The sequence below is a fragment of the Phyllobates terribilis genome, unplaced genomic scaffold (genome assembly GCF_046119375.1).
Source record: "Phyllobates terribilis strain yellow unplaced genomic scaffold, ASM4611937v1 Scaffold_2__4_contigs__length_985480577, whole genome shotgun sequence".
NCBI lineage: Eukaryota > Metazoa > Chordata > Amphibia > Anura > Dendrobatidae > Phyllobates > Phyllobates terribilis.
Window position 1 is genome coordinate 517,178,789 of NW_027362762.1, and position 13,777 is coordinate 517,192,565.

The 13,777-nt window shown below is 40.0% G+C and overlaps 1 protein-coding gene across 2 annotated transcripts in view; it reads right to left on the reverse strand.

The window, feature by feature from the left end:
- Window positions 1–816: 816 nt before the first annotated feature.
- The window catches only part of AGO4 (argonaute RISC component 4), a 69,770-nt gene continuing 56,809 nt past the window's right edge, over window positions 817–13,777 (reverse strand). For both annotated transcript variants that reach the window (XM_073665938.1, XM_073665939.1), the window contains exons 12-18: window positions 13,284–13,468; window positions 11,723–11,882; window positions 10,725–11,040; window positions 9,431–9,565; window positions 8,474–8,575; window positions 8,198–8,397; window positions 817–4,506 (exon numbers count right to left, since the gene is read on the reverse strand). In XM_073665938.1, coding sequence (XP_073522039.1) covers window positions 4,398–4,506; window positions 8,198–8,397; window positions 8,474–8,575; window positions 9,431–9,565; window positions 10,725–11,040; window positions 11,723–11,882; window positions 13,284–13,468 — 1,207 coding nt within the window. In that variant the 3' untranslated portion in view covers window positions 817–4,397. The remainder of the gene's footprint in view (window positions 4,507–8,197; window positions 8,398–8,473; window positions 8,576–9,430; window positions 9,566–10,724; window positions 11,041–11,722; window positions 11,883–13,283; window positions 13,469–13,777) is intronic.

Consider the following 13,777-nt stretch of genomic DNA (forward strand, 5'->3'; position numbering starts at 1 on the left):
CTCTGGTTGCAGGGGGAAGACAGACTGTGAGCACAGGAGTCAGGTGACTGGGAAGCTGGGGGCGTGTCCAGAGAGAGAGCTGGAAGGTCAGGTGACCGGGAAACTGGTGGCGTGGCTAGAGAGAGGGGGAGACTAGGACTTTTGCGCGGGAAAGCGGCAGGAGAGCAGTGTGAGAGGGTCCAGGTTCCTGGCTCCAGTACTTGGAGCAAGATCCGAGTGCAGTGGACCGGAGTAGTCAAGCCGACTAGTGGGAGAAGAGACGCAGGGTCTGTGGAGCCGAGCACGTGAGGTGCCGTGTTATGGACTAAGGGCTCAGCTGGTAAAACCGGAGACCGACCGCTGCCGCCAGAGGACGGAGCATTGTTTGGGCGGGGAAGCCTGAAGAAAGCAACACCGGCATCAGCTGGCAACTGCTTCGTGGAGTATATGAGTCAGCTAAGTGTAAAAACTGTCGATTACAACCGGTTCGACTCTGCTACATCTAGTTAAACTGTGAACCGTCAGTTATAGACTTTTACCTGCTACTTCCCTTGTTTTTTTCCCATATTTTCCCCTGTTACTCCCTGCGTGGAGATTGACCCTGTTATCATAAACCTCCCCTGTTTATTAACCCTGTACTGGCTGCTCTGTGTTTCTGTGTCACTGCATCTAAAGTACCTGTGTTACACTAACATGTATGAGGACAGTATAGTTTCAATAGGCTGATGAAAAGTCCTCACCTTTCCTCTTATCACGTATGTACATTCGCTGTGAAGTCTTTACAAATACAGCTCAAGAGACTGAATAAATATTAATGGATTGAAAGCACAAAACACCATTATTTGGCAACTTGCCATATATTTCATTTAATTACACATTAAAAACAAACAAATTATTTCCCTGCAAGGTAAAAAAAGAAACAATACAGCCAGCATCTTAATCTAGCAACATGGGCTGTAGGTTGCCCTTAAATAGCATAGGGAAGAGAAGAAAAAAAAAAAGGATTAAAAAAAAGTGTATTTACCTCGTATTGCTATAGACATCCATTCAGAATTTCATAAAACACAATTTAAACATTACACGTCTAGCAACAATATAGAAACAAAAAAGAAAAATTTACATCAAAATCCAAACAAATGCAAACTCCTGTACAAGGAATCCCCTCTGTAGACATAGAAACACTATAGAAATTAATAACATGGTAAAGTATTATACGTATACATTAGGAGAATAAAAAAGTGAGTTGTCCAAGTTCACACATCATAAAATTAGCCCAAGAAGAAGAAAAAAAAAGTTGAAGTCTTATTTTATTCTTTAAATGCCCTCGAGGAAAGCAGGCGTCTTACTTTTAAGCCTATACAGTCTTACATAACTTCCACCCAGCTTCAGGAACAGGTGTAGGAACATAGGTGTTACCCATCTTCTCATAGGGAAGAGAAAGCAACTGTGGATACCTACAAGTTCATCTATGCCCTTAGTAGTCATGCCTTTGGGAAAATGTTTTAACAGCCAAATTGAGGTAACATAGATCACAATGAAACGTTATTCTAAGACCACCGCTAATTAGGAAAGTTCATTACATTTAAGTCAGACACTGACAAACTATTTGCTTGTGATAATGTCACACACGTTCCACTTGTAAGATTGTCATTAGCACAATTTTGCCACTTCCTAGACCTATTTAGACTTCTATGCTACAATAAAACCCACATGGTTCAAATTCTGCATCCAATCCTCAAAGACACACGTGAGGCCGCTACATACACATTAACATCAATTTAATGACACTTATAGTGGGAACTTATTAAAATGATTTCAAAACAAGTAAAAAACTGATGATTTAAGAATTGCCCCCATAATTGCTGGTATTCTAGCTGGGGAAAGGTAGAGCTCAGCAACCAAATCTCCATTGTACTTAATGGATGTTAGTTTCAACACCAATGTGTAGAGCAGTTTGCAGACAGCAGTTTATTTTATAAGTGCGGCATCTGCTTGACTGAAACTAAAGCCTCCTCTTCCTCTGCTTCATTTCCTGCTTTCACAGTCCATCCTCGGGCTGAAAGTGTTAGCTGGGCTATTCAATCCAAGTTTAGAGTCATTATTCCGACACAATAATCCCAATAGGATTTCATACATACACAGCGTCAACGTGTTCCGTCCTGCACCCACTTTAAATATTAGAAAGTCCAATACACCTCACTTATAGTATTGCTGCAACACAATCTGAAAAAGGTTTTAAAAACGTACAAACACATACCTACATGGCGCTACCCCCCCACCCCCAATTTCCTACGTACATCAAGAAACTGAACACAAAAAAAAAAAAAGCATAGGACCATGTTCATATTCTTAGCAGTATTTAACCCTACTTTCAGCTGACTGCACAGATCTGAATGATTTCTTCTCATTGCGCCCTGGCTCAGTTTTAAATATATGTACAGAAACGTGCAATTGACCCTTCCTCCCCAGTCACAAGCAGGCAAACTGGATATTGCAGTGGCATCTGCAAAACTAATGGCACAGGTTAGCTTTGTATTATGCACAGGTGAAACCATAAAAAAAAGCTGGAGATATGAACACTGAATGTCACCTCAGCCATAAAGAGCAGTCCATAACCCCTTCATCACCAGGCAATAGGCACTGTATTTTGCTGTAGATGCCAGGAAAAAAAATTAATAAAAAAAAAAAAATCGGCAGACAAGACCTCATTTTCTACCGCACAAATACATCACCTACTGCATACAAATATATGTCACAAACTGAAGACTGGCGCACCCCCGCCTGGCATGAAGGGGTTAACAAGCAGCAAAGCCCAAAAGCAGCATTAATACTCCCCGCACAAAAGACATATATATATTTATAGATAACTTCCACTATCTGAGTGAGGTATATTTTGTTTGCGTGTGTGGGAGAAAAAAAAAAAGAGCAGAAGCTGGAAAAAGTGCTTGTCAAACCTATAGCCATGCTGCAAAATGATCAGTGGGGTGAGGGGACAGAGCGAACCATAGCAGTAAGTGATCTGAGGTTATTCACAGAGATAAAACATGATGAATAGCCGGCATTATCACATTACAGAACATTGTACTGGTCAAGACAGTACAGGATAGATTTACCGACACAAAAGGAGCAATGCAGCAATTTGGGGGTCAAAAAACAACAAAACAAAAAAAAATCAATAATCAAAAATATTATATGTAGTCAAAGATGAAAAGGGATGGGATCATAAAGCATATTGTGCAATATGGTTTGCTTTGAGCTCAGAAACACATCACACTTGGAAAATGCTGGTATAAAATTGTGACCTTTCTACTGACTCATGACTGCTGCGTTAGTCATTCAACCAATCGGGAACTACGTGCCAATAACAGAGCCCGCCCTGTTGGCAGAGAAGCTCGAGAGGTCAGAAAGCACCTGGTGCTTCAGACATCTGTGGGCAACCTACCAACATATTTAAGACTTAAAGAAACCCCCCCGTCCTCAGCTGCAGCAGTCTTTTTAAGACAGAAAAGTGGGACACTACACAATACAACTACACATAGAAACGCTGTGTGAGGCTATGGATAGAATTATTGCCGGAAAAATATTCCAAACCCCACCCTGTCCTACAAGAGTAAAAATAGTTATCAAACCACAGCAGCATAACCTGGGCGTTTTCATGTGCTGGCAAAATACTTACATGTTGTTAGGATTGGAAGTGGATGTCTCCTGGGGAGGGCAGCAAGGAAAAAAAAACATAATGGCAATCTGCATTTCTAAAAACCAATGGCAGTGTGCGCCACATGGCCCTTATATTAAAATCTTATTTATAATACACATTCATTTAATACAGAAAAATTAATTCATTTGCAATATAGTGCAATAGTTTTGCAGCTCATACGCGCTAAAAAGTACAAGTCTGCAATGGTAAAGAACCTGACAGACCGCAATACCTGTAAAAAAATTAAAAAGGTATTTTACAGTAAAGACTAAACCTCATTTAGCAAGTTTATGGCCCCACACAATTATACTTTACCACGTATGTATATACTCACAAAGCAGCATGTAGTTAAGACAAAGTATGTCAACTTTTGTTATAACCAAGAATGGAGAAATGCTGGCTTTCAAATAAAAAGTAATTAAAAGACAACCATTTGGAGCAAAATCTTCAGATATCTTGCAAGTTTGAGGTAAAGATTCAGTCCAATGCATCAGAAGACAGCTTAAGTTTTTGATATACTTAAATAAAAACATTTAAAAACAAACTATTCCACAACTTTCCTCAATTCGGATCAGACTGTGAAGAGATTCAGTGCAAAAAGTCCAAAGTGTGCTGGTAGGAAGCCAAGAGCGCCATCCCTGACAATCACAGGAGACTGTTTAAACCATGTGTTTTAGGGCTCTGAGGAGAAGGGAGTTTGGTGCGGCATCCGGCTGCTCTGTCAGGCGAAGTACATTGTATGCTGGGTGTCGTGATGAATCTGAACGGCTTTGGCCAGAGCTTGAGGATCGCGACCATTGCTCTGTCCAGACACATGGCTTCCCTCAGCACTGAGGAGAAAAGAGTACCATTGATCAGAAGTTGGAGCAATTACAAATACACTAACATCATCCTACTGACCGAGATGTGTGCACGGTTTATATTATAAAAAAAAATTATTATTACTAATACAAAAAAAATATATTATATATATCCATCATTGAACTAAAAAGGGGTCTGTATGTGTGATATATATATTATACAGTTAGGTCCATATATATTTGGACAGAGACAACATTTTTCTAATTTTGGTTCTAGACATTACCACAATGAATTTTAAACAAAACAATCCAGATGCAGTTGAAGTTCAGACTTTCAGCTTTCATTTGATGGTATCCACATTAAAATTGGATGAAGGGTTTAGGAGTTTCAGCTCCTTAACATGTGCCACCCTGTTTTTAAAGGGACCAAAAGTAATTGGACAATTGACTCCAAGGCTATTTCATGGACAGGTGTGGGCAATCCCTTCATTATGTCATTCTCAGTTAAGCAGATAAAAGGCCTGGAGTTGATTTGAGGTGTGGTGTTTGCATTTGGAAGGTTTTGCTGATATGTAAACATTCGGTCAAAGGAGCTCTCCATGCAGGTGAAACAAGCCATCCTTAAGCTGCAAAAACAGAAAAAACCCATCCGAGAAATTGCTACAATATTAGGAGTGGCAAAATCTACAGTTTGGTACATTCTGAGAAAGAAAGAAAGCACTGGTGAACTCATCAATGCAAAAAGACCTGGGCGCCCACGGAAGACAACAGTGGTGGATGATCGCAGAATAATCTCCATGGTGAAGAGAAACCCCTTCACAACAGCCAACCAAGTGAACAACACTCTCCAGGAGGTAGGCATATCAATATCCAAATCTACCATAAAGAGAAGACTGCATGAAAGTAAATACAGAGGGTTCACTGCACGGTGCAAGCCACTCATAAGCATCAAGAAGAAAAAGCCTAGACTGGACTTTGCTAAAAAAAAACATCTAAAAAAGCCAGCACAGTTCTGGAAGAACATTCTTTGGACAGATGAAACCAAGATCAACCTCTACCAGAATGATGGAAAGAGAAAAGTATGGCGAAGGCGTGGTACAGCTCATGATCCAAAGCATACCACATCATATGTAAAACACGGCGGAGGCAGTGTGATGGCTTGGGCATGCATGGCTGCCAGTGGCACTGGATCACTAGTGTTTATTGATGATGTGACACAGGACAGAAGCAGCCAAATTAATTCTGATGTATTCAGAGCCATACTGTGTGCTCAGATCCAGCCAAATGCAGCCAAACTGATTGGTCGTCGTTTCATACTACAGATGGACAATGACCCAAAACATAAAGCCAAAGCAACCCAGGAGTTTATTAAAGCAAAGAAGTGGAATATTCTTGAATGGCCAAGTCAGTCACCTGATGTCAGCCCAATTGAGCATGCATTTCACTTGTTAAAGACTAAACTTCAGACAGAAAGGCCCACAAACAAACAGCAACTGAAAACCACCACAGTGAAGGCCTGGCAGAGCATCAAAAAGGAGGGAACACAGCGTCTGGTGATGTCCATGAGTTCAAGACTTCAGGCAGTCATTGTCAACAAAGGGTTTTCAACCAAGTACTAGAAATGAACATTTTATTTACAATTATTTAATCTGTCCAATTACTTTTGGTCCCTTTAAAAACAGGGTGGCACATGTTAAGGAGCTGAAACTCCTAAACCCTTCATCCAATTTTAATGTGGATACCCTCAAATGAAAGCTGAAAGTCTGAACTTCAACTGCATCTGAATTGTTTTGTTTAAAATTCATTGTGGTAATGTCTAGAACCAAAATTAGAAAAATGTTGTCTCTGTCCAAATATATATAGACCTAACTGTATATATACACACATACACTTTTATATTTATTTATTTTATATATATATATATATATATATATATATATATATATAAATATATATAGTACGGGCCAAAAGTTTGGACACACCTTCTCATTTAAAGATGGTTCTGTATTTTCATGACTATGAAAATTGTACATGCACACTGAAGGCATCAAAACTATGAATTAACACATGTGGAATTATATACTTAACAAAAAAGTGTGAAACAACTGAAAATATGTCTTATATTCTAGGTTCTTCAAAGTAGCCACCTTTTGCTTTGATGACTGCTTTGCACACTCTTGGCATTCTCTTGATGAGCTTCAAGAGGTAGTCACCGGAAATGGTTTTGACTTCACAGGTGTGCCCTGTCAGGTTTAATAAATGGGATTTCTTGCCTTATAAATGGGGTTGGGACCATCAGTTGTGTTGTGCAGAAGTCTGGTGGATACACATCTGATAGTCCTACTGAATAGACTGTTAGAATTTGTATTATGGCAAGAAAAAAGCAGCTAAGTAAAGAAAAACGAGTGGCCATCATTACTTTAAGAAATGAAGGTCAGTCAGTGCGAAAAATTGGGCAAACTTTGAAAGTGTCCCCAAGTGCAGTTGCAAAAACCATCAAGCACTACAGAGAAACTGCCTCACGTGAGGACCGCCCCAGGAAAGGAAGACCAAGAGTCACCTCTGCTTCTGAGGATAAGTTTATCCGAGTCACCAGCCTCAGAAATCGCAGGTTAACAGCAGCTCAGATTAGAGACCAGGTCAATGCCACACAGAGTTCTAGCAGCAGACACATCTCTTCAACAACTGTTAAGAGGAGACTTTGTGCAGCAGGCCTTCATGGTAAAATAGCTGCTAGGAAACCACTGCTAAGGACAGACAACAAGCAGAAGAGACTTGTTTGGGCTAAAGAACACAAGGAATGGACATTAGACCAGTGGAAATCTGTGCTTTGGTCTGATGAGTCCAAATTTGAGATCTTTGGTTCCAACCACCGTGTCTTTGTGCGACACAGAAAAGGAGAACGGATGGACTCTACATGCCTGGTTCCCACCGTGAAGCATGGAGGAGGAGGTGTGATGGTGTGGGGGTGCTTTGCTGGTGACACTGTTGGAAATGTATTCAAAATTGAAGGCATACTGAACCAGCATGGCTACCACAGCATCTTGCAGCGGCATGCTATTCCATCCGGTTTGCGTTTACTTGGACCATCATTTATTTCTCAACAGGACAATGACCCCAAACACACCTCCAGGCTGTGTAAGGGCTATTTGACCAAGAGGGGGAGTGATGGGGTGCTATGCCAGATGACCTGGCCTCCACAGTCACCAGACCTGAACCCAATTGAGATGGTTTGGGGAGAGCTGGACCGCAGAGTGAAGGAAAAAGGGCCAACAAGTGCTAAGCATCTCTGGGAACTCCTTCAAGATTGTTGGAAGACCATTTCCGGTGACTACCTCTTGAAGCTCATCAAGAGAATGCCAAGAGTGTGCAAAGCAGTCATCAAAGCAAAAGGTGGCTACTTTGAAGAACCTAGAATATAAGACATATTTTCAGTTGTTTCACACTTTTTTGTTAAGTATATAATTCCACATGTGATAATTCATAGTTTTGATGCCTTCAGTGTGAATGTACAATTTTCATAGTCTTGAATAATACAGAAAAATCTTTAAATGAGAAGGCGTGTCCAAACTTTTGGTCTGTACTATATATATATATATATATATATATATATATATATATATATATATATATATTGTTCACCAAAAAAGACAACCATTCGATGTAAAATATATGATGAAAGGCAGAAGTAGAAGGAAATAAACTAAGTTACACTGCTCACCTATCATGATCCTTGTCCACAAGATGGTATCTTGCTCTGAAAGCAACCAAGCGGGCATAGTATGCAGGCGCAGGGATAGATACTGAGCGAGTACATCGAACATATGTATGACAAAGTTGGTAAGTTAAGAGCTGCAACTCATCAGCTGTGAAGCAGTTGTCATCCCAAAGAACTTGGTAGTGAGATGGGCGACTTGTTCCCTAAAGGAAACAAAAAAAAAAGGTTATAGTGTTTGCAATATCAACAGTCAAAAATGGTGGGTAGCAAGAGACATACCTGAATGCCAGCATGGCTACAGAGATAGAAGTCAAATTCTGATGGGTGCGTAATGGTGCTGTCTACTGTAGTTCCTGCTGGCACATTTCCACTTTTACCCACCTTAGGAAAAAATAAATAAAAAATGTAACAAATGCAGTTTGAATTATGAAATCTTTATTATGAATTACAATGAGAGGAGATTTAAACGCCTGTGTAATGTACAAAGAAATGAAACCTGTTGTCATCTCCAGAAACGTCATTTACCTACTGCTTAACCGGCTACAGGGGCAGTGGCGACAGGGAGAAAATGAAGTTATATCCTTCCTGTAGCTACTCGCTCAGTTATTGGGATAGTACAGGAAGCTGTTACAGTCACAGCGCACTATAGTGCAATATAATCATTCATCAGAATGACTGACATCCTGCTCCGCACACATACACTGCACATGCTTCAGAGCAGGCTGTCAATCAATGTGCCAAGGACTGATTACAGCACGCTGTATAGTGAGCAGTGACTGTAATAGCTCCCTGCATCCCAATAAGACTGTAAGCCAGCAGCTGCAGGAAGAGTAAAACGTACATTTTCTCCCTGTAGCCATTTAAGAAAGTAAGCCAAAGTAAGCCAGCAAGGTATGATTTCAACGCTGTTAAACCACAGATTACCAATATATTTGCATGCAAATTGCATTTCTGGAGGTGACAGGTTTCCTTTAAAATATTAAAGATTTTCAGTACCCATATTTTCACTATAAAAATATGGATGTCTCATGCCTGCTAAATTTCACTGCCCCTATGACAACACTTCCTCTCATCGCTAGTATGGTGTATCTAGTATGTGAAACTTTAGATGGGTATTATCATCTTTACAAAAGAATAGAGTGTTGAAATGTGCCCTTTTCACTTGCTATAAAAGAGGCTAATATAAAATTAACTTTTACCACTTCTCTTTTATACTGTATGGTTCTGAAACCTTACCCTCTCAGTTTTATCAGAACAGAAAAGTCTGGTATGATGACGCTTTTGAACAACTATGTATGTAATTCCGGGTCTGTAATCCTCTTCCAGACTTATGCAGGCTTTCCGAATAGCCATAAGCTCTGGCCATGCAACCTACAAGAAAGCAGAAAGATTTTTTAGGTTTCATTTTAATTTAAATCAGTCACAGCTAGGACAACAAATATTTGCAAAGTATTAAGTTAAAGCGGGCCCATCACCAAAAATTAGTTTTATTAAAAAAAATATGATGTGTGTTTACTTATTTTAGATAGCATCTACCCAAGATCCTTTGTTTTTTGTACCTCTTTTTCAATGATAAGGATTAGAGGTTTGGCGGTCTACCAATCAATTAAGTTGTGGTCAGCAAGGTAGATAGTATATGTTAAAATATAACCTTTCCTTCTTTTCTTAAAATTAGCTCATGTGAAAAACATAGAAAAACAAACACATAAAATCAGCAACCTAAATGGTCTCACACTTATGTGAAATAATTGATCTGTATATATGAAAGAACCAATTCTCATCAAAACAGCGACCTATATGGTTTAACAATTCATGAGAGTAGTAGAAATATAAAAGGAACAATCTGACCAAAACTCAAGGAGCAGTTACACTCCATGATCTGTGGGGTTTGATAATGGCCCCCCACCCCACTGTTCGTTCCGACTAGGCTTTTGAATATTTGCCTTATCTGGACTGACTAGAACAACTAATTTGGTGAGATTTGGTTCTTTCATATATACAGATCAATTATTTCACATAAGTGTAAGACCATTTAGGTCGCTGATTTTATGTGTTTTTCTATGTTTTTCACATGAGCTTATTTTAAGAATAGAAATAAAGGTTATATTTTAACTATACTATCTACCTCTTTTTCAATGGAAGTGTGCTGCCATCTTGTGGATGACAAGGCTTCTCATTGATCCCTCTGCACCACTCATGCTTCTAACACGCCTGCGCAGGCAGAGAGACCGGAAGCACGCTGCTCCTGATACTACTTTATAAGATGTTTCCCTGTCTGCAGCTTCACCATTGTCACACTCGTCTGTACTCTGATCGGAGTTAAAACACTCTGATCAGAGCAAAAACCAGTGTGATAGTACTTGGCATTGGGACCATTTCAGAACATAAACCATAGAACAGCAGGCATTGAAGCATACCCTACACTTGATGTGAAACACTTAAAACTGTGTTGTGGCTAAAGCATTTTAGAATGGATATGAAAAACAGATTCGAAACAAAGGGAAAATGGGCTGAAAAGCTCTAGACCCACCTGTTTCATTTGACCTTCGGACACACCTCCACGGTAATAGATAATACGTGTGGGCTTGAATCGAGTTGACTTATAGAACTGGATGAGAAGCTCACGCACCATGTTGCTAAGGTCTTGAATGACTTCCTGACTATACAAGAGCTCTTGGGATGTCTCCTGCCGAGAAGTCTGAACACGCACGGTGGCACAATAACGGCTAGGATGACCATCCATGCTGCCCACTACAGCAGCAATAGAGGGTTTCTTGCCATCACCAGCAGGAGGATGAGTCACATCAGCACCCAAGAATATAACTGGCTGCTGGAACACAGACGGTCTGCAAATACAAAATGCAGCTTTAGAAAAAAATAAAACCATAAAAATTACAAAAGTACAATTTTCTTTTCATTAGTTAAATCACTTACCAAAACAATTTAAGAAAATGAGTGACAAGATTTATTTTCTGAAGCATAATGACAAATGATTTTGTATTCAGGACGTTTAAAAGAAACCTGTCATAAGGATTTTATACCTCAATTAATGTCATGTATATACAGAAGTTTTGAGGCAGATAAAAAAAAAAATCAAAAAAAAAAAAAAATCAGTCTTGCCATTTGATATGTCCAGCATTTTAATCATATGCACATGCATCTGGGGGGGCTTGCACTTATAGCGATACTCCTCTTCCTCGCTATTTCTGTTTGCCTTATGGGTCTGACAGGTCACTTTTGTTTCCGTGATCTGCCTCTCCTGACCGGTCTCAAGCACAGAAGGCAGGCACAGGATAGTCAGGGAAGGACGGAGAGCTGCAAGTGCAATGTCCCATCCCAAAGGACTTGCAGCTCATTTGCATATGATTTCACAGCGGGATTTCTTATTAAAGTAATGTCTACAATCAAGGTATAGCTTTAATGAACATGAAAGCACCTGTACATAAACGGCATTGCTAGGAGGTCTAAATTCCTCATGACTGATTCCCTTTAACATAATCTTGGATTCTCTTCACAAAGTTGGATTACCTTTGATGTGGGACAAGAACGTTGTTTATTCCTCCAAGTTTAGCATTGATTTTCAGGCATAAATTGGACAGTGTCTGCGGAGAAGTCTTCACGACATTTTTAACCTGCACACACTGAGTGGCCATTCCAAGGAGAGTATCCCCTACTCTCTTCACTTCAGCTGACACGAGAGAAAATGACAACTTAATGCATAATATACAAAAATCTTTACATCATTAGTAAAGATTCAGTTGTACGTCTTGCACATATTAACTAGTAAATTCATGTTCACATTTAAACCTCTCATATCCCAGGCCTTTCCATGCCTGAAGGCCTACAGCAAAAAAATAAAAGAAATAAAAACAGTCCGGTCTTAAGCTAAGTCTGCAGATACTCCATGTGACTGCAAACTAGTGAGCCCTCCCGATGCCGGGAGCGGCAGGCGTGTGACTAAAAGTATTTGATCATGTGCCGACTAGATGTGCGCAGCATGTCTCAATGCCAGAGTACTCAGCGAGGCTAGATGCAGTCTAGTCTGAATGTGGCCAGAAGTATGCAAATTGCATAAGAGCAGTCTCCTGTCACAGGAGAATCCTCACAGCACACAGTGTGCGATGTGAGGAATCACGAGTCTGCAGGCACATAGCTTTTTTTTAATCAAATAAATTTTTATTAAACATATTCTGATTAGACAATATTACTCAAGGCATCAGAATACAATAAGAAATATAACATATCCAAACAAACCCTCAATCCCCCCCCCCCCCCACGACAGCATTCCCCTCCCTCTGTTATATCTTAAAAAACCAAGTAATTCTCAATTACCCTTTATGGTAGAAACCCAGAAGTTCATTGTGCAAGTAGTAGTTTATAAAGTATGTTACAGGTTTGGAATCATTCCTCTCACAGTCCCTTATATTGTATCCATGGCGCCCACATTTTTTCATATATATTCTGTTTCCCTCTTTTTTCATATATACCTCTTTCCAATTGTATAATGTGCGCTACCCGCTTAGAATATTCTTCACCCGAGGGGGGATCAGCCCCAGTCCAATGTCTTGCAATTAATTTCCTGGCGCAATAAAGTAGCCTAGCGATGGCTATTTTTATATTTTTATCAGCTAAAATTTCTTCCACGTAGCCCAGCAAGCATGTAACAGGGTCTCCAGAGACACCGCATCCATACGCCCCTTCAATCATGGCAAGTACCCCAGACCAAAACGTTGATAGCCTAGGGCACTCCCACATCATGTGGAATATACCCGCCTCCCCTTTTCCACATCTTGGGCACTCTGAGTTAACCCTCAGCCCCATTTTGTGCATTATTAGCGGTGACCTATAAACTCTATGAATTACATAAATGTGTGACAATCTTGCAGGTTCGCTCATGGAGAGCTTGGGTATATACTCCAGGATGTTCTCCCATAGCAGGCACATAGCTTAAAAGAGGACAACCCCTTTAAGTTTTATGTAACAAAAATGAGAGAAATTAAAGAAATGCATAGTTCTACCACAGAAAATGTTACTTTTATTTTGTCTGGTTAACTAAGTAATCCCCACTCATAAATTTTTTTTTCCTTACCATACACTGGGGTCTTCCCTGGAAGGATAACCACAATAAGCTGAAGACCGACATAGGTAAGTTTTAAATGTTTGAACATTGGCTCCACGCTGTCCGCGCCCTGCGCGTATTTACAGAAGCATGGCTGGCCCTGGATGGGCATCCCAGCATCTTTTGATATCTTTCTTAGCTGGTCTGTGAAGCTCCTGTTCAAAAACATAGCAAAGGTTCACATTATTGTGCATGACAGAAATATGTCATTAGAACAGCTCATTAAAGTGTAGCTTGAGTCTTGCCAAAGCAAGCAAATCTCCACAAGACAAAGTGAATGTCCAGCTTTATACCCTGTCACTTTTAGGTCCAAATCAATCATTTCATGATATATATTCTAGGAGGTCAGAGCTTTGTTTCTGTGTAAGTCATTAGGAGCTCTGTTTTAGAAACAGCATCTAAAAGGTTTGTCCGCTCAGTAGATATTGTAAAATATAGGTAATCAAAATCATATCAACGGGGAT